Source organism: Botrytis fragariae (genome assembly GCF_013461495.1).
Source record: "Botrytis fragariae strain BVB16 chromosome Unknown tig00000075, whole genome shotgun sequence".
NCBI classification, from domain to species: Eukaryota; Fungi; Ascomycota; class Leotiomycetes; order Helotiales; family Sclerotiniaceae; genus Botrytis; species Botrytis fragariae.
Genome location: NW_023500995.1, coordinates 340,244 through 363,344, shown reverse-complemented (window position 1 = coordinate 363,344; position 23,101 = coordinate 340,244). Strand labels below are relative to the sequence as shown.

The 23,101-nt window shown below is 43.7% G+C and overlaps 6 protein-coding genes across 6 annotated transcripts; 4 read left to right on the top strand and 2 right to left on the bottom strand.

Annotated features, from left to right (window-relative positions):
• Positions 1-914: 914 nt before the first annotated feature.
• On the bottom strand, positions 915-8,035 carry Bfra_005603 (putative aarp2cn domain-containing protein; the record flags this gene model as incomplete). The annotated part of the gene is made up of 12 exons (XM_037335985.1): positions 915-1,229; positions 1,325-1,508; positions 1,640-2,062; positions 2,152-2,320; positions 2,993-6,230; positions 6,281-6,351; positions 6,405-6,436; positions 6,932-7,220; positions 7,372-7,458; positions 7,633-7,665; positions 7,753-7,782; positions 7,840-8,035. 12 exons carry the CDS (start codon positions 8,033-8,035, stop codon positions 915-917), a joined length of 5,067 nt encoding a protein of 1,688 aa, XP_037191195.1.
• Positions 8,036-9,968: 1,933 nt separating this feature from the next.
• On the top strand, positions 9,969-11,256 carry Bfra_005602 (putative oxaloacetate protein; the record flags this gene model as incomplete). Its single annotated transcript, XM_037335984.1, has 4 exons — positions 9,969-10,037; positions 10,097-10,354; positions 10,423-10,570; positions 10,634-11,256. 4 exons carry the CDS (start codon positions 9,969-9,971, stop codon positions 11,254-11,256), a joined length of 1,098 nt encoding a protein of 365 aa, XP_037191194.1.
• A 1,236-nt stretch (positions 11,257-12,492) lies between these two features.
• Bfra_005601 (uncharacterized protein) lies at positions 12,493-12,886 on the top strand (the record flags this gene model as incomplete). Its single annotated transcript, XM_037335983.1, has 4 exons — positions 12,493-12,507; positions 12,568-12,608; positions 12,666-12,743; positions 12,796-12,886. The coding sequence occupies 4 exons, from the start codon at positions 12,493-12,495 to the stop codon at positions 12,884-12,886; spliced, it is 225 nt and encodes a 74-aa protein (XP_037191193.1).
• A 237-nt stretch (positions 12,887-13,123) lies between these two features.
• Bfra_005600 (putative mitochondrial pyruvate dehydrogenase kinase protein) lies at positions 13,124-14,518 on the top strand (the record flags this gene model as incomplete). The annotated part of the gene is made up of 2 exons (XM_037335982.1): positions 13,124-13,341; positions 13,390-14,518. 2 exons carry the CDS (start codon positions 13,124-13,126, stop codon positions 14,516-14,518), a joined length of 1,347 nt encoding a protein of 448 aa, XP_037191192.1.
• Positions 14,519-14,730: 212 nt separating this feature from the next.
• Bfra_005599 (uncharacterized protein) lies at positions 14,731-20,772 on the top strand (the record flags this gene model as incomplete). Its single annotated transcript, XM_037335981.1, is given in 10 exon segments — positions 14,731-14,761; positions 14,830-15,247; positions 15,376-16,060; positions 16,111-17,272; positions 17,917-18,178; positions 18,190-18,256; positions 18,356-18,976; positions 19,030-19,118; positions 19,397-20,307; positions 20,570-20,772. 10 exon segments carry the CDS (start codon positions 14,731-14,733, stop codon positions 20,770-20,772), a joined length of 4,449 nt encoding a protein of 1,482 aa, XP_037191191.1.
• A 1,106-nt stretch (positions 20,773-21,878) lies between these two features.
• On the bottom strand, positions 21,879-22,789 carry Bfra_005598 (putative glutathione s-transferase protein; the record flags this gene model as incomplete). The annotated part of the gene is made up of 4 exons (XM_037335980.1): positions 21,879-22,027; positions 22,087-22,496; positions 22,554-22,638; positions 22,690-22,789. The coding sequence occupies 4 exons, from the start codon at positions 22,787-22,789 to the stop codon at positions 21,879-21,881; spliced, it is 744 nt and encodes a 247-aa protein (XP_037191190.1).
• Positions 22,790-23,101: the final 312 nt, after the last annotated feature.

Below are 23,101 nucleotides of genomic sequence, written 5' to 3'. Positions count from 1 at the left end.
GATTCATGATATAGATAATAATACCCAATGACATTTTGAAGCAAACATCTCTTGGTTTCACAGATTTGGGGAGGAGTGAACATATAAGTCTTTGATCCGGTCAGCGTGTCCAGAGTCTAATCAATCGAATCATATCACCATCGGATGCCCACGTAGCCCCTGAATTCCGGAATCTGCACTACTCAAACTCCCAATTCATTACCACTCATCTGGCATTCACTCACGAAGCAAGTCATTCGCTTCTCTCCAGCCTTGAATTTTGTCAATTATTAACCGAGATCTCACCACTAGCCAAGAAGACAGAATTCCAACAAATTCATCTCCCATATCATCCTATCTTCCGACGACCTTTATTTCCATCTGACTCCCCATCAGAGCAAACTATCTTAGCTCTTGGTAAAGTTGGCACGAGAGTAAACGTGGTGAATCAATGGCTACTAGATCGATATCAACGAGTTTTCCTTGTAATTTGAACCTAACATTCTTCATGTCATGTATAAACATGTTGAAGCTTAATTACGATGAATGCCACTGCGATGAAACGCAAACGAGGGAGTCAATTCGAGATATAATCGCCCTATATAATTTGTTCATCTGCTCAACATCCCCCGCAGATCAAACTTTGGCTCTGCAAAGATATATCACATCATATCCTCAAGGGAAAAACGAAACCGCCAAATAGTGATATTCAATGTCATATATATTTCACATGTACTTATAATCCAACAAACACAAATACAAACTACGAACATTGCAGTGAAGGAGCACTTCCACAATCCTTTCTCAGGCTTCCAAGACTTTTCAACCACTCCCAAAGTAGTAAATACCCTCCCAGATATTACACAGCTACCTATCTACCTACATACAATATTAACCCTCTCTGCGCTTTCATATATATACATATAATAGTAAGATCACAACTTACTCTCCTTTCCCTTTCCTTCTCCTCCATCCGATCCCTTCACTTCAATAATTAATTTCCCAAATTGTTTCCCCCCCTTCATATCCTCAAATAACTCTTCTATCTCCGCTAAATTATCGATTCCTTTTACGACTCTCGATACTACTGGTTTGATTTTGTGTTCATTGACGAATTGAACCATTTCTTTGAATTCTTTTCGCGATCCCATTGTTGAGCCTTTGAGCTCGAGATTCATTAGGTTGGCAGGCATGGACCAGTCCATCTTGGGGGAGATGGTCATGCCGTATTGGACTATTGTACCGCCGAGCTGTAATAGAAAGTTAGTTTTTCTGGTTTATGAGATGATAGAGCTTGGTGGGTTGATTTCATCGGGGTAAAGAAGGATAGAAGAAAAATAAATACCTTCAACAATTTCGTCGCCTTCCTAACAATATCCCCTCCCGCCCCATCAACAATCAAATCTAATGATCCCTTCCCATACCCCTTCAACAATCCCTTCAACTCCTTCTCCCACCCCTCAATTTTATAGCTCACTCCCCCTTTCGCACCCAACCCCTTCGCCTTCTCAATCTTCCCTTGATCCCCACTACTAACAAAAACGTTACTCCCCAACCCCACCGCAAACTGCAACACACTCAACGCGACCCCCCTCCAATCCCCGTAATCAAAACATTCTTCCCCGTCCCCACATTCCCTTCTCCCCCCTTCACAACCAACGCCCTCCACCCCGTCAATCCACAGAGCGGCAGCGCCGCCGCCTCCTCATTGCTCAAATGCGCAGGCGCCTCTTCCACCTCCTCCTGCTCAATGACCACCTCTTCAATAAGCGTACCAATGGGAATCGTACTCGTGCCGCCTAGAATCTTATACCCGTCTGCATCTTCAGGGCCGAAGGGATCGGAATGCCAACCGCGGCCGGGAGTGAGGATCACGCGTTTCCCGAGCCAGGATTTCGAGGCGGCGGAACCGACTTGGGAAACGTAGCCGCAGGCATCGGCACAGAGGGGAGTGGTGAAGGAGGGGGAGGGGTAGAGATGTTGACGGAGGAAGAGGTCTCGGTGGTTGAGAGCTACCGTATGGATTTGGATTAGGAGGGAGGTAGGGGATAGGGAAGGGGTGGTATGTTGGGTTACTTCGAGACTGGGGGTTGTTAGAAGTGGATTGAATGGATTTTAGGCAGCAATTTGGAGATGAGGTGATTTGAGAAAGAAAAAGAAGGGAAAACACACGGATAGTAAACCTTCCCCGGTTTCCCACCCTCTATCTTCTGCATTGTAATCGCTCTTGGCATAGTGGAGTTTATTCCCTGAAGACTGTTATCTCTAGGCTTGTCGTCCTGCAGTGCAATCGATGAAACAGATTGTCCAAGATACAATCTACCCTCAATTGAAGATTCAACTATGCAAAGTAAACAATAAGGTTATCCGCACCCAAGCATGAAGAAAGATAGATTGATAAGCCATAGCTCCCCGAATCCCCACTCAGTACGCTAGGGATCAAACACCCCCACGTTTCCCGCATTTAGCCTCGGTAATAGCCCCGGCCCGCGAAAACGGAGGACAGGGGTAATTGTGTCACTCGGTAAGACCTCCGTTTAGCCGTGCTGTGCTCTATTCACATGAAATTTGCGGATCTCATCTTGGTGTTCGACCAGATGTCGTACAGTATCTAATCAGCTATCGGAGAGAGACAGGGAAACAATGTTCTTCAGAACCACCTCGTCTGGACATACTGAAAGGAAACACTTTTATGGGGACGACATGCACTCTCAGCGCGTACTAGAGCAGTAATGCGACATAAGGATGCTCGAGGTATGCTGCATGGAAAGAACTGAATTAATGCGAGATTATCGTCTCATATCTCCACAACATATGACTTTTCATGCACAATCGAGAACTCAATATTTGTGATCAAATCCCTGAACCATTTAACTTTTTCGTATCGGAATAATTCTACTCATACTTCGGACTTCGTACATTTTTGTTACCTAGACCGCAAGGTCCCCAACCAAGAAACTCCAAGAAATGCAATTCTAATCCTCAGCCACCCATTATTTTCTTCTCTTTCCACCACCACCACCATCTGTATCTGCTCTCCTCTTTTTTCCCTCCTTCCTCCAGTACTCCTGCTTTTCCTTCTTCTCCCTCTCCCCCCTCTTCTCCTCATTCTCCGCCACCTTCTTCCTATACACTTCTCTCCTCTTCTCATTTGCAACCTTTCTCTTTGCCACCTTGTCGTTTCTAAGCGTCATTAATTTCTGCATCAAATCTCTAGCTTTCTTTTCTTCTCCTCCTACTACCACTGCTCTCTTTTGCATATATGTTGGTTTACTCTGTTTCTTCATTTGAACAATTTGACTCTTGTATGGAAGTTCTGCAGCCAATGCACGAGGAACTCGTAAAGGATTGAAATGACGAGCTACTCTTTCGACAGGTTTGTAGTGACTGTTCTTTTGGTCTGGCGTAGGTAGATTTTGATCTCTTCGGACTTCACCGGTTAATCGCATACCTTCCCATCCAATGAGATTGGTGACTGGATTGTAAAACCTGTGAGGCTTAATCGGATACCAAGCCCGTAAGAAAACGATGTCACTCATGAGGATTTTATCTTCAAAGGTGGCACGGAAGTAACCTTCTGGCTTGGCCAATGCACGTTTGATCTGACCTCTGATACCAGAAACTGTCTTGATCGAGGCTCCTTCGAACTTGGCGATTTCCAATGACGTGTTGAACATGTCCTTGATGAAAGCCGTATTTTTGTAGATCTTGTAAGGTGTACCAGTAAGCTTGAGTTTCTTGACTGTTTCTGAAGATTCATCGACTGTCATAACAGTTCCAGTGGCAGCGATTCGGAAACCAGGGTTCTTGTTAGAAAATGATTGGTAACATGAGAATCCAGTATTGGGCGCAATGAATGGACCGTAGAATGTACCAAAACAATGCATATGTTCTGGAGTATACTTAAGCATACGATTTCTTGTTCGATTGTCCGAAGTACTGTAAATTGGGAGAGTTTGGAATCTTCTCCACCCCAGAGAAATGATAAGAGGATCATTTGTTTTAAGGATCTTCTTGTGCCATCTGTGTCTCTTGATCTTGACTTGTACAAAACCAAATCGATCCTCGGTTGGGGTCAAACCTCCCACAATGATTGGCATTCTTGGATTAAATCGAGTAACAAATTCAGATGGAACTCCTTCAATAACAATTTTGCCGTACATTCCGGCGCGGTAACCCTCAACTTGAATTCTTTGACTCTCGTCGAGATTCTCGAATTCGGATTTATTGATATCGAGTTGTTTTTGAATTTGTGCTTTCTGTGCATCATACCATTCATCCTCTCCAAATTCATCATCTCCACCAGCTTCTCGTCTAGCGTTAGCTTTATCGTTGTTGAACCCATCTCTGTCTTCTTCTTCGAATCGTAATTTAAGCTCTTCTTTTCTTCTAGCATTCTTCTCTCGTTCGGCGTCAATGTCCACTGGCTCGTCTGCTTTGTGTTCTTCGCCAGTTTCCAAATCCTTGAACTCTCCATCACCCTCATCATCTTCGTCTTCCTCATCGTCACCCTCATCATCATCACTACCACTGCCATTACCCTTACCCTTCAATAAATCCGCTGTCGCAAAACGTTGTCGAAGTTCTTCGATATTATCCTCCACAGACCACTTTGATTCTAATTTCTCATAATCAAGCAATGGAATTGCTCGATCATCCATGATTGCATCTTCATCCTCTCTACCAGTCTTCTTGAAGAATTCGTCTTCATCTTCTTCCTGTTCGATGTCTTCTTCTTCCTCTTCAATCTCCCCTCTCCATCTTTTGAGCACCTCTGTAGGAGTAAGCGACTCATCGTACATAAGTTTTGCCAAATCTGCAGTTCGGTAAGATTTTCGTTGTCCATGAAGTTTGCGTGCAGTCTCCAACATGTTTTGTTTCCAGCGAGCTGCCCCATCTTCATCATCCGAGTCTGAATCGTCTTCATCCAATTCATCCCCAGAAATTGAGCCAAGATCAGAATCACTGTCAGCGAATTCAATATCGCCACCTGCCTCATCTTTGTCTTTCTTGAATGCTTTTCCTAATTTGTCTTCGGTAATTTCTGCTTCATCACCAGAATCGAATTCTTCGTCGCTGGCAACTCCATCAAGGTTCTCATTGTCCGAAGCTTGATCTCCTCCTTCAACAAATCTTGCGCGTCTTTGATGTTTTCGTCCAGAATCTTCTTCCTCGGGAACCGACTTGATAGTTTCACCATTGCTGAATAATCTGACACCTTCCTCAGTCTCACCAAGAAGCCTTCTTTCTCCTTGTAAACCAACAATCAATTCTTCTCCCTCTCCGCGCTCGTCATCCTCGGCGTCTGCGTCGAAATTGAAACCCTTCTCGCGAGTGATCCAAATAGTGTCTCCATCAATTTTCAATCCACTCTTATCGGACATTGGCGCATGGAGTTTCTTTTCCTTCTCATCCAAACGTCTTCTACCAGTTTTTCCAGATGCTTTGGCAATTGCTGCATCCATGAATGGTGTAGGGCAAGGATCGGGTAGTGATTCCATAGCAGATACTGAATAATCTCCCAAGCCTGGTATATGGACCCTTTGACCTTGCGCCGCGAAATTTGTTCCTCGTAAATAACCTGACAAGACAACCGTTCGATCGCACTTCTCGTCTTCCTCGATTTTGGTAGGATGGGTGATATCCCTAAAACTATCGATAATGGTATAAGGATGGGTATTGCGCCAAATCAAAGGTCTTGGGTTCTTCATAACAGAAATGAATCTCGACAAGTTATGAATTTCTCGATCCGGATAACGTCCATTGATAACTCCAGAAAGATAGAATAGATGTGCACCCTGGTACAATTCGCTCCAAAATCGATTCTTCAGTCGTTTCTTTGCATCCTTCAAAGTTTGTGGTTTCTTGAAAAGATCAAGATGTGTGAGAATTCCAAAAACATTACCCGGCATACCACTCGAAGATAAAATGTTCAAGAACTCCATAGTCTCCATCTCGAAACCGAAATTTCCGTCAATCATTAACAATACGATATCTGCCACCTTGGATATATCCACCATAGCTTCGAGTTCGTTCGGACATTCTACAAATGTAAGTCTTTGACGCTTCGAAGTGACAACTGTAATTGGTCCTTGAGGGTCTGATAATGTCTCTTTCGCATATCGTTTGACTAAAGATTTGAGAAGAGTCGTTTTTCCAACACCCGGTGGTCCAACAATTGTAACAAGTCGTGGCGGCGGTTCTTCTGGCAATCGATCAATTTGAGGAACATGAAGACGTCTTTCTTTGATCTGCAAAAGTTAGTGACCTGGCGCATCAAATCCTAGATTTTCGAACATACATCATGCGATCTTGCAGCACTTTTTGCCAATCTTCCCGGGTTTGCGAAACTGAATGCTTTTGGGTTGCGCTCTATCAAACATATTAGCATATAGGAATAACCAATTGAAAGAAGAATTACTAACCTCCAGTCTGCTTCTTCTTCTCCTTAGGGGCCCTGTGAGGCCTATTCTTTTGTTCTTCCATAATTAATTGATTGAAGTAGTTGGAAAAGCTACTTTAATCCGCCGACGACATTGAAATCTTCATCAGATTCGAAATATTTTTTTTACCTAGCATCGGAAAAATTAGCACCGATCATAGACGCTAGGCCCACTACAGTTAGCACCTGTCCAGAATCCATCCTTATCCCTTATCAGATTACAAGGATTGTGAAGGCGGAAGAATCTGGATTTGATAAAAGTTAATCTATGGACTAGCAACGGCTAGCTGCTGCTAGCCGGACATATGGAAGTATAATTGGACCGTAATAGAACCTTGATAAGGTGACGACTTGCTGTCGCGCTTTTGTTATGGGATAATGCACAATTTATATTCATCTACACTTTTAAGCTATCTGTTCTTCTCTAATCACGAAGTCCTCCCACCACCTTCTATATTATTGTAATTCAAGTTTCCGCCCCTGATCAAAGATCAAGTTTCCGTCTTCTACACCTTTTCCTTCCATAACCCCCAGACTAGGGTTAACACAATTTTGCAACCACCAGCGACCCAGAGCATGGGACTAACACTCTTTGTAACCTTGCTAACCCACCCTCCAACAATCGCACCTACCATGGTCAATACAAAAGCGATCGCTCTTCGATTTCTCTTCGGGTTTTTCGTTAGGGAAGTAAAGAGAAGAGGATCGGATAGCAAATCGCAGAGAAGCGATGTAATGACAATAGTAGGGACTTCTCCCACGCCTAGGAAGCGAGAAGAGACGATTTGACCGGCTGCTTCTGTAAAATTGTTAGAATGACATTGGTGTGGATGTGAGCCGAAGAAGAAGGTTCCAGATGCAAGTCAAAGTAACAGAAAGTGAGAGGAGTTGTGAGACCATCGTGATTGCGACGAACCAACAGGGCAGAAAATAAATAGAGACCAACATACGAAAACTTAACAATGCAATCGGACCAACCTGGTCCCAATGAGTCCCCAAATCAGCCGGTACATTGCCTTCAATGACGAAGCCCTGAACTAGACTAGCTGAGAGCAAGATGCAACAACTCTGGATTAAGAACGAGGCAATGAGAGTAGTCCGTTGAAGGGGGCCACAGAAGCGATGGCATCGTGAGAAAGTAAAGGAGCCAATGCAAAAGAAACCAATCGAAATGAGTGATCTTGCCCAACCAAAAGGTCGATTGTTCTGACCCGATGCACCGAGAGCTACGAAGATTGTATTGCCTGTACCATATTATCAGATTAAAACGCGTCCAAAAGAGAGAGACGTGTAAATGGCGTGATGTGTGGAGATCCTTCGTCGTTACTTACCAGTTTGCATAGACACGAAGGTCTTGAAAGCTATGATTGATCGTCAGTCACTGTCCCTATCTCGAAATCTTTGCATGTCTACCATACCATTATACAATGTGCTGTCTAGAAATCCAGTGATGAGACAACAAATCAACATGAGAATGTCTGCATGATCTGTGCTTACTTCTTGTGCGAAGTGTTTCTTCATTTTCGCATGAAAGGATTTCTCAGTAGGATCACCGGGTCTCGTGATGTCCATGCTGTTGTGATGTGGCAATGCCTCTCCAACTTCCTTTGACATCTTGATCTTCTTCTGGTTTAATTCGGTGAGATTTGTTCCGAAAATTCTTTCAGATTAGAGAAACTTGAAATTTGGCGTCCGAGGAAGGGAGCGTAATAAAGCGGGCAAGAAACTGAACTCCTTGGATTCATGGATTCATGAGCAGATAAGCGCCAATCCCCCTCTTTATGAAATGCGCATCAGCGGCGTTCTAATTGACGAGACATCAAGGAGGTCTGATGGAAGACTTTTCAAAGGAAAACCCCCCACGCTGGCGAATTCAATTAATTTAGGTTATCGAGGTAACATCGTTTCTTGCCAAGCCGGAATATCCTCAATTTGTCTCCGCTACCCGTGAGTGAAGAGGAGGTGGGAATTATTTCTACATATCGTAGATTGCGGGGCCACAACGCTTTCGCCACTACGCCAATTATTTCCAAGATGAGTGAATTAATATGGGTGTCTTGAGAAAAGACTCGGTATGACATTCGCAACATTATCACCTAAACCTTATCTCCTAAATCTCCCTAATGCATAGAACTCGGGTCAGTCCGTTATCTTAATCTTGCCTTGGCACTTTGCGTGCTCCATAGTCGCTAATACCCGTTGAAAGGCAGTGGAGAACTATGCGAACCCCTTTCAACTTTCCGTAGATGTGCCCAAACCTGGAGATTATACTCTCATTTTTCACCTGCTGAACCACTGTGTAACAAAAACTATACACACCGCGTTGCTTGAACTTAGCACATCGTTTTTTGTCAATAATGATAAATTTTTCTAACAACATCACAGGTTGATTTATTGTCGATTTCTTGTACAATAGGGTGGAATACATGTTGTGGATAGGCCAATCTTGGCTTGGCCCGCTTGGCTCTTGGAGCGTTTCTTCAACAAAATTGAAAAGGGCCTTTTTAGCGCTGTAACCATATAAGCAAAAAGCGCAGCTGAAGGCTGAAAATTTGATACTAAAGGACAATTGTCACACCGAGCGGACCTATCAAAATCCTTGTGATCCAGGCCGAGACCTCGAAATACGAGTGGATGTTATGGATATCTTGACTTATAAGACATCAGAAGGAACTCTATTGTGTGGAGCTGATATTGTAATCTCTTCGTAAGCTCATGCAACTGTAGAGGAGGTACTGAATGACTTTCAATTTTCAAACGATGAGAATAAGCTTGAGGGCAATTATCGCCAAGGGCTGGGTACTTAGGAATTATTCGGCTTTAAATTTTCCTGTAGCCCTTGGTATTACTTTGTAGGAAAGATGAATTTGTTCTAACAATGCTTGCATCACTTGGTATTGATTTGAAGAATAACGGGTCTTCAAGAAACTGGAGCTTGATCCTCCATGTATGCCTTGGTATTTCTTTGTATGGCAGGGAATTTGATTCATGCTCTTCCTGCAGCTCTTGAGTCTTGGTGTAATCTTGAAAATTGCCTGCATCTGATGCCGATTCTTCATGTATCTCTCGGTATAACCTCGACGGTAGTAATGATACCCGCCGGCACTCGCATCAGAATGGTGATAGCCAATCTAATCTATGATATGTGATAAGGACGTGACATTGCGGGATTTTCTGCATCTACATCCACGAGGATGTAGAATACGACTCAAAATACAGTACCAAGACGTTACATTCTCATCTTCCTTCTGCGAGGTGATACATTGGGTATCGATCAGTGAGGTCGAGATTCATTTCCTGGACGCATCTCGTCTTCGCTGGCGCTGAATGGACGGAAAAATAATGTGCAGGCAGATGCGAAGAGGCAAAGAAGATAGATACAGAAGACCGAGACCGAGGAGATGTCGTCGGAGAGATCTATAAAAACCCCTTCAGTCCCCGCTTGGAGTCACCTCGATCATCAAGCACACCAATAGCACAGTGATATCTGCAATACAATCATCAACAACAAGATCACTACTTACTCTACATTACACTTGACAACATTATGGCTCCCATTATGGAATCACTCCCAATCCTCCAAGAGAAGTCTATGGCGACTGTGACTGAGTATTCGGTATGCAACATTCATCACAGTAGTTGCTCAAAGAGTCAAAGCTAATGATGATTGTCTAGGTTCCAAGTTCGCCCGATGGTGCTGTTACACCTTACGATGGGAAAACTCATGTTTTCAACATTGATATGCCTGCCTACTCAGACAAAGTCATGTTGACATTCAACAATGCGGTCAAGCAAACCACAGGGTTTGAAAGCGGTGCAACAAAGTTGAAGAATATGCTCAGGGACTCCAATGAATTGATCGTTTGTCCTGGTGTTTATGATGGTATCTCGGCACGAGTTGCCCTGCAAGTCGGCTTCTCAGCCCTTTACATGGTACGTTTAAAGTTCCATGGCAGCACTAGCTACCCGTGGGGAAACACGTTGCTAATCTTCGGGTTCAGACAGGAGCAGGTACCACTGCCTCCCGCTTGGGCATGGCAGATCTTGGCATAGCCCAATTGGCTGATATGAAGGAACATGCCGAGATGATTGCAAATCTTGATCCTTATGGCCCACCTTTGATTGCCGATATGGACACAGGTTACGGTGGTAAGTGAAACTGTGCGCAAGATTCTTCACAAACAAATAGCTGACCCTTTCTCCAATGTGCAGGCCCTCTCATCATTGACAAAGCCGTCAAATCGTATATCAGAGCCGGTGTTGCTGGATTCCACATTGAGGACCAAATCCAAAACAAGCGTTGTGGACATCTTCAAGGCAAAAAGGTTGTTCCAGCAGAGGAGTTCTACATGAGAATTCGTGCAGCCAAAGCAGCCAAAGAGGCCATGAACTCCGACATTGTGTTGATCGCACGCACAGATGCACTACAACAACTTGGCTACGATGAGTGCGTCAAGAGGTTGAAGGTCGCTCGGGATATGGGTGCTGATGTTGGTTTACTCGAGGGTTACACCTCGAAGGAGATGGCTGCAAAGACTGTAAAGGAGTTTGCCCCATGGCCAATACTCTTGAACATGGTTGAGAATGGCAGCACCCCAATCATCACCACCAAGGAAGCACAAGAGATGGGATTCCGTATCATGATCTTCTCTTTTGCTGCTCTCGCTCCAGCATATTTGGCAATCCAAGAGACTTTCTTGCGATTAAAGAGGGATGGTGTCGTAGGAACCCCCAAGAACCTGACGCCCAGGGCTCTGTTCGATGTTTGTGGTCTGAAGGATAGTATTGTGGTTGATACTGCGGCTGGTGGTGGGGCTTTCGCGGATGGTGTTTGAGTAGATGTAGTATCTTGTCCATATTCCCCAGTTTGTTTAGTTTTCTTATGTTCTACTTTAGTACCTCGTCGGTACTAGATATGGTGCAAGTATATTATAGGGGTTTCGTCAAATCGTCAAAGTAGATTTTGTTATATACACAATATATCTTACTGTTTCTTCTTCTTCATCATCAATGATATTCTGGACAGCGAATATGTTTATAATGTGCACGTATACCATTCAATTGAACCGTTATCATCAAAGGACCTGCTTGGACAGGAAGGTGCCAAATTGTGGCGTTTGTGGCACTGATCGAGAGTTGTGGCACCGCGATAAGGTTACTATAAATAACTCCACTCCATCATTTTGACCCAGATGGGAGATGGGCTACTAGTAGATAGCTTACCATCTTGCTGGTATGTATGGGGAAGCTGGTATTCGGATGCCATACTGACTTACCAAATCCAGAACACACTAAACCCTCTTGGATTCCAGGTTTCCTCTTATTTTCTACTCTGTACTCAGATATTCCCTGGCGGAACAATCAGCAGAAATGTCCAATGCTCTATCCACTTTAGAACTAACGATCCCACCCATTCACCCCTTCCAAGGTTTTCTCATCTCTAGTAGCCTGCCTTGTCGAAAAAGCGAGGATTAGTAGATTGAGAATGGATCCCACCTAGTCGTACATCCAGATCTCATTCCAGGATGGGGAACGTGTGTTTTGGATTTGACGAGTTTAGACGGTAGTGGGCTATTGGCTGCCATTGGACCAACTTTACAGCTGAAGATATGCAGTGGCACCTGATGAAGAATCTCATGCAAGTAACATAAAAAAGGGTAAAATCTTGGTAAAATGTACGGAGACTTCATCTCCCCCTATAACCAATGGAGCCAGTCTACTCAATTATCTGCATACCGGTATGCCTCATGATAGCCTTGTGGGCCGGTCTCGAAAGCTTATCCCCTCCATGATTACAGACGTGTCAACCCAAGAGATGACGTATGAGTAGGCCATCATGAATCGTGATAGAGGTCCCCTCCATCTGCTTGGTAACATGCAACCCATCCCACTTGAAACCTTTCTGCTCAAAATCTATATAAGACTTCATCTCTACCTTCGTGTTTTCATCCTTCCCTACTTATAAAATATATATCGACCTACCTAGTAACTAGACTTCATAATCTTGATCATTCAATACACCTTCAGACACATACCACCTCACTGAACCCCTCATAAGCCAAACCATCACCATGTCTTCCTACATTGTACGAACGCCACGTCCATTCCTGACATATATGGACATACAACTGACTCACTATACCTAGGTCGGAGTCAAGAAAAATCTTTCAGAGGAACAATATGCTGCGTACGAACTAAAAGTATCTCCAGCGACGGCATAGCAAATTACTTACAGATATTGTAGAGCCAGAAAGGCCATCGAGGAGCAAGGGTGCGAGGTTAAGAGCGAATACGACCGCACCGGTATCTCGCCAGGTTTTGTGTAATACATTACAGATTCTTACTTGTGTATTCTCTTTCTGACATCTATGTAGTGTTGAAATGCCGGAAGGCACCGTCTCAACCTTAGAAGCGCACGACCATGTAGAATTTGTGGAAGCAAATGGCACGGTAAAAACCCAATAGAGATAGACGTCGAGTGAAGAAATATGACTATTTTTGAGGTGGAATGGGAGTTTATGGAAGCATTATGCATTCATCTAGTAGTAGAAAATCAACTGAAGTTGGAACATTCATACCGTTTTCCTCCAAGAATTTCCTACGTGTTTGTCTTATGTTTAGCGAGTCCAGTGTCGACAACGGAAGAATTGTACGCCATGCTGTTACGAACATTCACCATATTCCCCAAACCCCAATGTCACCATGAATAATTGTTTTCGAAATTTGAGCTCTGCCCGGCCTGCAAAGAGATGGCTTAATCACCCTGGATCAGCTTTAAGATATGCCAGCACCGCCCGTTACCCATCGCCATCAGCTCATAAATGGTCACACCCTCCAAGCTCAACCACTATTGCAGACAGCGAAATCGCGAATCTTGCAAGCAAACCTCTGCATACACTGAGCTTGGCAGATTTGGTCAAGTCCGTGATATCATTCTCGATTGCCCAAGATACTAATCTATTGACCAGACATGGCCGCCCATCCTTATCAACAGAAGCCTTGTTTTCATCTGCGAATTTCACGCTCGATCTCCTTCCCATCCGTCTTGCGCACAGAATACAAGCGTTGCGAAATCTGCCATTTATCGTAGTATCAAATCCGAACATCTCAAGAATCTACAATAATTATCTCCATTCATTATCCACCCTTTTACCATACAAAACTATATCTACCTTGGAAGACGAAATAAGGTTTACGGAGGTGTTAGCAGATTTGGTGGAAACACACTCGCACACAATTCCAACTCTTGCAAGAGGTTTTCTTGAGTGCCGAAAGTACATAAGTCCGTCTGAGGTGACACGATTTCTGGATGAGCATCTTCGTGCTCGGATAGGTACTCGATTAATCGCGGAGCAACACATCGCATTACATCTCTCATCTCAACCTCACCAAATGGGGCATTCCGAGGCGGAGCCATCATCTTACATTGGGGTTATAGATACAGCTTTAAACCCGGCGTCAATAGTGAATTCATGTGGAAATTTTGTCTCAGAAATCTGCGAACTCAAATACGGCGTCCGACCAACTTGGATCATCGATGGAGAACCGGAGACAACATTTGCATTTGTGCCAGTCCATTTAGAATACATAATCACTGAATTACTCAAAAACGCGTTCCGTGCGACCGTCGAATCTGGTAGGTCTAATGAACCAGTAGTCATAACAATAGCTGCAGAGCCAGAGCTCTCTACGATAAATGATCCACAGAGTAAGTCTAGCCCGGGTGCATTTCTGGATGGCAACCCCCCAATCAAACCGTTTGAAGATTCCGCTCCTGGTGTTACCATTCGTATTCGAGACCGAGGAGGTGGAATCAGTCCTGAAGTATTACCAAACGTATGGTCATATTCATTTACAACATTTTCGGAAGAAGACGAATTACCCGGGCAAGGCCACAGCAATGGGAGCATGGATGCTTTGAATGTTTTATCAGGCGCTGGGGGTGAGAGTAGCTCGATTGCTGGGCTAGGATACGGGCTACCACTTGGAAGAGCATACGCTGAATATTTTGGGGGTGGCATCGAAATCCAATCGCTTTATGGATGGGGCTGTGATGTTTATTTGCGACTTAAGGGTCTCGGAAGACCAAATAAGTAAATAAAGCCGGTGGCAAAATAAGTCTTTTCAAGGATAGAATCCAGCTTCGGTCGACAGAAATTATTGTCGTTGAATCACACCCAATTGTTTTTTTAAGGTGTGGTAGAAGTGTGGAAGCGGAGTTTTACAGGGTTACGGAGTGCGTGGATAAGCACTCCCTGCGTTTGAACATGCGCCGGGCGCTTCATTCGCCCTTGAAAACAATCTAGGCAATGGCAACCTTTAATGAGGCTTCCAGTGCCCGTAAATCCATCTCTTTATTTTATTTTTTGTATTTTTCTGCATAGTTCTTTTTTTATTTAGTATGGAAGGTCTTTCCAGTGCTTCAGCTGCCTTCGCTGTTATATCCCTCGCCGTCCAGTTAGCCGAAAGTGTCAAAAAGCTAGTTGAGTTCTGGCAGGCTGTTGAGGATGCACCAGGAGAAATTTGTGACCTCTTCAACGATTTGGAGCTTTTGTCGGCGGCCCTAATACAAAATGAGAAAAAGTTTGCTCAGCATAGTCCCTATGATCCGATTGCCAAGCGAATCTTAACCAAATGTCAGAAGAGAGTTGGACATCTTTCGTCAAAGCTGTCTCCTACGATGACCGCATTTAACTCATTCTCATCTCGCAAGAGGAAGTGGGCTGCTCTGAAAATTACTTTGAGAAAAGAAGAAATCAGAAAAATGCGTGAGTCGGTAGGAGAATCTTTGGTGGCCGTGCAGATGATCAAGCAAGATGCTATTTTGTAAGCTATCCATCCATCATTCTTCAAGAGGAGAGACAAGCAGAGCTATTGAATGCCTGTTCAATTAAAAGACTCTCTAAACGAACCTACCACGCCTATTAAACAAAGAAATTTTCTGATCTCAATAGTGATATGGTGGAAATGGCTCTTCGACATCAAGAAGCTACCTCGAAAGGCATGAGCGCGATTCAGGAGTTTGTAGTACAATACTCGCAAAGCCACAGGCATATGGATAGGTCCACATCGTTTCTCCCCTCATATAATATGCCCATACTCTCAGCGGGCGGGGATACTTCAGATGCAGGCCTACCGTATTTGTGTCAAGGCAATAAAATTCATGTCTGTTCCCAGACTACTGATACCGTGGTTTTGCGGAAAAATCTATCTGCGCCCTCGGGAGGAGTCTCAGCCAATAATTCCAAGGAACAAATCACTGCTCAAAGGGTTTCTAAAATGCAGTCGTGGGAGGCTGACGGCCAGACACCTATCTTCTCATTTCGAGTCAGGTCCTCATCGACGAAAAGGACAAGTAGACATGTATTGGGTTCTCGGGAGACCGTTGAGACAAAAGTTGGCGTAGTCTTCTATCCAGCCAAATGGTTACATCGTCTTGGTGTAAGTGTGGGGATTCGCATGTCAGCAACCGTTGATAATGGTTGGATGTTCACATTCAATTCCTTTGGTGCTGTTCCCGAGGATGCATTGATTTTCGACCTTTGTCGACAAGGTAATGTCGCCGGTGTCAAGATCCTCCTGGATCGTGGCGATGCATCTCTAGAATGTGAGAATCCGCTGGGCAAAACGCCATTATGGGTAGGCCAATTTCGCACAAATTCTTGTATTTGATCACTCACACATTGCAGACCGCAGTCAATTATGGCCAAGTAGACGTGGCGAGATTTTTGATTTCCGCTGGAGCCAAAGATACAGCTACTGATATCAACCTATGGCGAAACCCCCTGGTACTTGACGCTCGATTGAAAATTGGCATGGTTGAGACTTTAGAATTTTACTCAAAATCCAAAGACGATGATAGTAAATACGGTACTATTGGCAGGATGGCGATGTTCTACACTCCAAGCAAACAGCCCAACATGACTCAAGAAGAACTCTCCGACAACATGTTATGTGTATTTAAAGCTTTAAATCCATCTTTACGCACTGGTAATGCAGCTCAGGCGAGCTACCTTCGAGGAATGGTATCAGATGGTCACGCAGGAAAGCTCATACATTGGTTGATAGGTAGAATCAAGGGAGCTCTCGAAATAGAGGAAGACAGCATTAGTTCCTACTCTTTACTCCACTATTTAATTGGGGCCCGGTTCCTTCATAGAGATCAGCTTTCTGTGAAAATGATTATGGAGAGGACAACAAACTTACATATTTGCCATGGTTACGGGTCTTGGGGCCCACACGAACCACAGACCCCAACAGTTCTGGCTATGTATGACCAAGACATGTTCATTCCATGGCGGAGGCTTCTTCAAGAAACAAAACAAGACATGAATGCGTTCATCGAGCGGGAGCTCGATGCTAAACTTTTGCCCTCCATGGGTTGGACGAAAGCAACACTAGAGGCCTTGTTCCGACACCACTTCAACACACCCATTTACAAGGGAAGGAGAGCCTTCAATGGGTTTCCTGAATGTGACAGATGCAAACATCTCAGTGTCTCAGTTGGCATGTATCGCGTTAAGATCGATCTTGAATTCAGAAGACAACTTCGAGAGATTAGGACTGGTCGTGCTCAAATGCCCCATTCCTCGCATACAAGACCTGAGAAGGATGGCTCGACCTCGACCGTAATTGCTGACAAAAGTGGAAAGTCGATACCAAACAGTCAACGGAAGACGTGGCTACCATTACCTTATCGCTTTGTATGTTCCGATAGATGCCGTGATCGCGTTTCTGTCCATGATGTATTTGAAAATGATTCAGAGGACCTACCAGTATTTCCACCATATGTCTCCGAGGAGGAACAATTGCGACTAGAGCACTTACGCTTAACAGAGGAGGAGGCAAAATGTCCTACTTATACGATGCCCGGGGCTTTTACTTCATAATGCTCTTTAATGTTCTCTCCAGATAAATTCCATTAATGATTCTTCACAGCTTCCCAAATGCTTTTCCATGCCCCAATCCAAATTGAAAATTAGGTTGCTTTCCGGAATCAATACTTTCCGAAATCTCTATCTATATCGACCTCGAAATTATCTCTTGTAGTTCAGTGTTCAACTTCTTGTTTGATAATCAACTGATTATTTCGATTCTTCGATTTAATTGGTTGACGTGGTAGGCGCGTAATCTCCAGGGGCCTGTGGATTTATTGTGTCGGCAACCCTGTCATGCATCTTCGCTTCTGCATCCTACCACATCGAATAAAATGATTCGATGTCAGCAGAGGATGCGCGTTTCAGCTGCATGAGGAGGGCGAATTTCGAATTTAATCCTTTGTCAGGCTATGGGGGCAGTGCCAATTGTCTCGACTGGGTATAAAATGTGTGTGCCTTATATAAGGCTTCTCGCACAATCGTCCTATTTGACTATAGGTCATTCTTCCCGTTACTTTCTAGCAACATCATTCGTCATGGATGGTCTTTCTAGTGCTTCCGCGGTGTTTGCTGTTGTGTCTATTGCTGTCCAGCTTGCAGAGACTATTCATAAGTTAGTCGACTTTTGGAAAGCGGTCGAAGATGCTCCGGATAACATTGCGAGTATCTTTCGAGAACTTGGACTTCTTTCCAAGATCTTGACACAAAGTCACGAACTAGCGCAACTCCATTCGTTTTCTGATATATTCGACGAAGCCCTGAAAGATTGTTGCTCCAAGATTCTCAAACTTCATTCCAAAGTGGAAGACACGAGACGGAACCTCAGTTCTTCAAAAATACGAAAGCGGAAATGGGCTGCTTGGAAGATTGTGTTGCAGAAGTCTGAAATAGATTCTTTACAAAAGTCTATCTCGGAAGCGAAAACAAACATACTACACATTCAAGTCAACAGCCTTTTGTAAGAATTTTAGATAGACATATATTGATGGATGCTAACTTGATATTTGGTAGAGCGCGGGCACCTTCGATATCTAACATTTACCAAATTTTTCAACAGAGCTCTGAATTGAGCACTCAAATATCTGGAAGGATGCAAATAACGGAACAGCAGCTAGCAAGGATTTCAACAGAAAAGCAGGATCCGTTGAGTCTGTCGGCCGGATGCCATGAGAAAAAGCTAGCGCACTTCTGCCCTGACTCGATAGGACAAAGATTGACTTGGAAAGATGACGATAAACAATGCAATAAGCCGCCACTTGAATATGCGATCGCGGTATCGCCCAAACCAAGAGCGATCGGTTCACGAAAGCGCAACGTCTATGTTTACAAGAGACGTCAGATTAATGGACCATTTTCGAATTTCTGGAAAGAATCTATGAAAACTACGGAGGAAGTCGTCCACGCATCTGGGGTCAAAGAAACCGTGGAAGAAGAATCTCAACTGATCATATACCCTTCAAAGTGGCTTGCTAAACTTGGTGTTGGATATGGCATCGAGTTGTCTATTCTAGCATCAAGAGGATGGCGATACTCTTTCCAGCCTTTTCGCGCAGTTCCTGAGAGCTCTTTAATCTTTCAATTTTGCCGTGAAGGTAATCTTGGTGGCGTCAGAACGCTACTCAGTAGAGGAGACGCTTCTCCTCATGATAGGGATCCATTGGGTCGGACTCCATTATGGGTAATACTCTCGTTTGGGACATTTTTGAACGATCATTGACGTAAAATATCCAGTATGCCGCTCTCCATCATCAAATGGATATATCCAAGTTACTGCTCTCGGAAGGTGCAGATGTACAGGTAGGGGAATGGACAAAGCGAGTGTAAGATTGTTTTCCGTGTTTCTACAAGTCCCGATTTTAGGCCGATGATCAGATCTTGATCGTTGCATCAATTTGCGATGATCGAATTTTTCGGATATTTGAATGCACTTGAGATATTCTTTTTTCTGAAGTGCTCACGCAGCTTGGAATGTCTATTTTATCTGGAACGCAGTTTTTGTGCCATTCAGCCATTTTTAGAGGTTCGAAAAAGTCGACACACATTATATTGAACTCAATTTAGATATGAGCAAACATCATGCTAATATTAAGTGCACTAGGAAACCCATTGGTGCTCTCTATCTTGGGGAATGCCATGATGTAAAGTTGAAAATTGCAATGGCGGATCTCTTGGGACGTTATGATACAGAAGACGAGGAATTCAAGTACCATATAATTCAGAGGTTTCTACTTTTCTTTCGACATGGCAAAAAGTTGGATCTTTCCTACACCGAAAGAAATGAGGCGGCACTTTCTATCGTCCAGCAGATAGGTTTCATCTATCTCCGAACCTCCGCCGACCTTTGTGGGTTTCTTTGGAGCTACATATTGCCCTTTCTTTACGATGGTCCAGTACTACAGTGGGTTCTAAACAGTGTACCGGGCAAAATACATAACACAGAGCAAAGACCGATACTTCATGATGCTTTGAAAAAAGGCCTGCTGTTGCGGGATGCTTTAGGGACGAAGACCCTTGTTGAAAAAACCACAACGGCAGATCTACATCTTTGTTTTGAAGGACTATCCAATTATCCTTCCATTTTGGGAGAAACGCCGACTATGCTAGCAATGTACAGTGGGAGAGGATTCTTGGTCTGGCGTACTCTTTTGAGAGATCTAGAGTTTGACATATCAGACTTCGTCACTCAAGAGCTAGCAGCGATGAAATCACAGTATGATGGATGGACCCAAGATACGCTCATGGAATTATTTGAGAAAGATCCACCTGTTTCCCCCCTTCCCGAACCAGATAGCCAAACTCCCGGTATCTATCACTGTGATAGATGTCAACGACCTATAACTATAGGCAATATACATCAAAAAGTAGATCTTGAATGGAGGCGCACGCTCCGATCAATCAGAACGGGAAAAAAGAACGTGGAAATCGTCGATAATAATTCGTCACTGGCAGGAGAAATCGGCGCTACTATCATCGATCGCACTGATAAGAATACTATGGAAACAAGTTTCGGTGAGTCTTCCCCAGAATGTCTGACATCTAGAACTAGATACTATGTTTGGCTTCAGTTTTTGTATATCTATTTTTCTTATGCAAAGATTGAAGTTTTGAAGTGGCCTGAGCATTCGAGTCGAGTTGATCTCAACGTTTAAATTGTCTCGAATGATCGAGTTTGATTCAGTATCCTCAATTAGTTTCGATGTTCATGTCAATTCAGATACTTTCGACTTGACGTAGATGGACGTAGAACTTCATACTGATACCGAAACTATAGATCCCCTGCCCTATCGTTTGGTCTGTCCCCATGATTGTGAGGACGGAGTTTGTGTGGCATGGGAATATGAGGGTTTTGAGCCGCCAAATTTCCCACCGTACATCCCAAAAGAGGAAAGAGAACGTCTCAAACAATTACGCTTAGCCGAGGAGGAAGCGAAATGTCCTACTTATACTATGCCTGGGGCTTTCAGTGTTCAGTGATATGACCTGCAGTTCGATACTACAAATTTTTGGATATTGGATCTCTTTTTATCCGGAATTCGTTGAAAATAAGATATAAAAGTCTTTGAAGGGAACATATGAGCTGAATACCAAATTATATACCTGAGGGCTCATCATAGTCATCACTGGTGGGGAAGCGAATGCCGGTCGCTATACAAATCAATACTGTGGGTTCGACCTCCAGATCGATTTCAAAGGGCAGCAATTACGGTATTGCGACATAGAGAAGCTGCCTTGTGTTGTTCACTGGCACCTTCATGGTCAATTTCAGTATTAATATCGAATCGGGGATTTGAGGTCGAGATCCAGGTCAAAGTACATCTAATTTATAGATAGCTTTATTTAATACGAGGGATACATAGAGATACAAGAATGTTTTGAACGGTTGTTCAGAATCTAAAAAAGACACTGAGAAAGAAAGATTCAGAATGTCTAAATTTGTATTATTCTATACTCTAGAGATCTTAGGTGCCACTTGTATCATGTTTCTAAATGCCAAAGCTGATTCATTCTAAACCAAGAGCGAATGGGCCGAGCTGCGAGACGTAAAATAGGAATTTTTGTAAAGAAAGCTCGCGTGGCGCTCAGCCGTTGAACCCCGTGTGTGAGAAGGGCGATCCACCAATGAGCAACATGATCTGACATACCGGCTTTGTCGCCTACTCCGGATTTTCCATTTCGATTATCCTAGAAAATATCCGGCAGCTCAAATGTTCAAGATGGGTTCGGATGGTTTGATGGGCTGGAACCTAGCATAGGGTGTTTTAAGGCATTTAGACGAAGTTCTGTAGACTATGGTGGGAGTTTTTGTCTTTCTACCGTCTGAACTGGACTTTTGCCAGACAGACAGTCCGTCGAGATAAGATGTTGAAAGGTAAATCCTTGAACCAAACCATTTTGAAAAGGAATTTTGGAATATACACACATATGAGTCAGGATTTGCGGTTATTATGCAAGATGTCAGATAACACGTTGGTGTATGGCATCTCAAAACATCGCATGAGTTTGATGAATGATTCAAATAAAAATTGCAAAACTACGAGTGTTGGTATGCTTCATAGATTTGGATCCCGAGCATAGAGTTCTCAATGATCATCCCGTTTCAACCATGCTTTACAGGCCGCATGTACCTTTCCCAAAGAGTCCTCCATTTCTACCAACCGTGCGAAGATTTTTGCATCAATCCTGTTTATCATTTGCAGAGTAGCAACGATGAAGAAGTCTGCATAGGTTGCTATCACGTTACCTTTGTTAGCTTCTTTTCATAAATACAGTATTCCAATTTTAACTTACGTGTCTCTCCCTCGATGAATGGACCACCCTTAGCTTTCAGCAATTTCCCTAATTCGCGAACGACTGGTTCAGCATCTTCCCAACACTTCTCTTTACCTTCCTTTTCACCATACTCATAGATATCCATGCCGACTCTTTCCTTTCGGGTCTCTTCAAAATAGGCACGTGAAGCGTCATTCAAGAGCCCCTTAGCAAGGAGAGGCAGCCAGAATGGACGAATTGAGAGTTGAAGCTTGGGAATCAAATCTTCGACTTGAGAGAGTGCAGAAGTCTCGATTTTGAGAGATGGAGTAGGGTAGAGCTGTTCTAGGAGGGTAGCAATGGTGCTGGAATCTTGGACATAGCCTCTTTCTGGAATTTGGATTGTAGGGATTGTGTATTGGATGCCGGAGGTGTTTGGCTGGACCTGGCTGTATGGAGAGAGTGGTTAATAGCATGGTGGGAAGAAAGGCATGGGAACTACGAACAGAGATTTGAATGTTGGTTCTATGTCTGGATATTCGATCCATGTTGTCTTGTATGGTATCTCTTTGTAATTTAGAAGTAGACGTGCTTAGAGATATCAGAATAAAGATAATGCTAGAGATGAGTTGTTTCACGCACTTTTCAACGCATTGTGTGACCAACTTGCACAGCGACCCTGGCTGGCTAGATCGTAGAGAGTAAGTTCCGAGCTGGCCGTTTGAGTACCAGTTTGAGACATGTTTGAGTATTTGGGACAGGGTAATGTTAAGTTTTCTTGGGACTTGAGTTATGGTAGGGCTGTTAACGAAAATCATGAGTAATCTTTGCAATTTGAAGCTTATATACCCCGCATTTTCAAAAGCCATGATGAGAGCTCTGGTTTGTCATATGCAGGGCGCAATCTCACATGAGGAAGTGAAGAATGACTAATACACTCGGAAAGAGCACTGTAGGTTCAAGAACGATTAAAGTGTGCGATAGAGATGTATATCGTAGCTACTTGCTCCTGGGCAGTGATATGTATCAATACACCGTCCGATTCTCTAAGGAA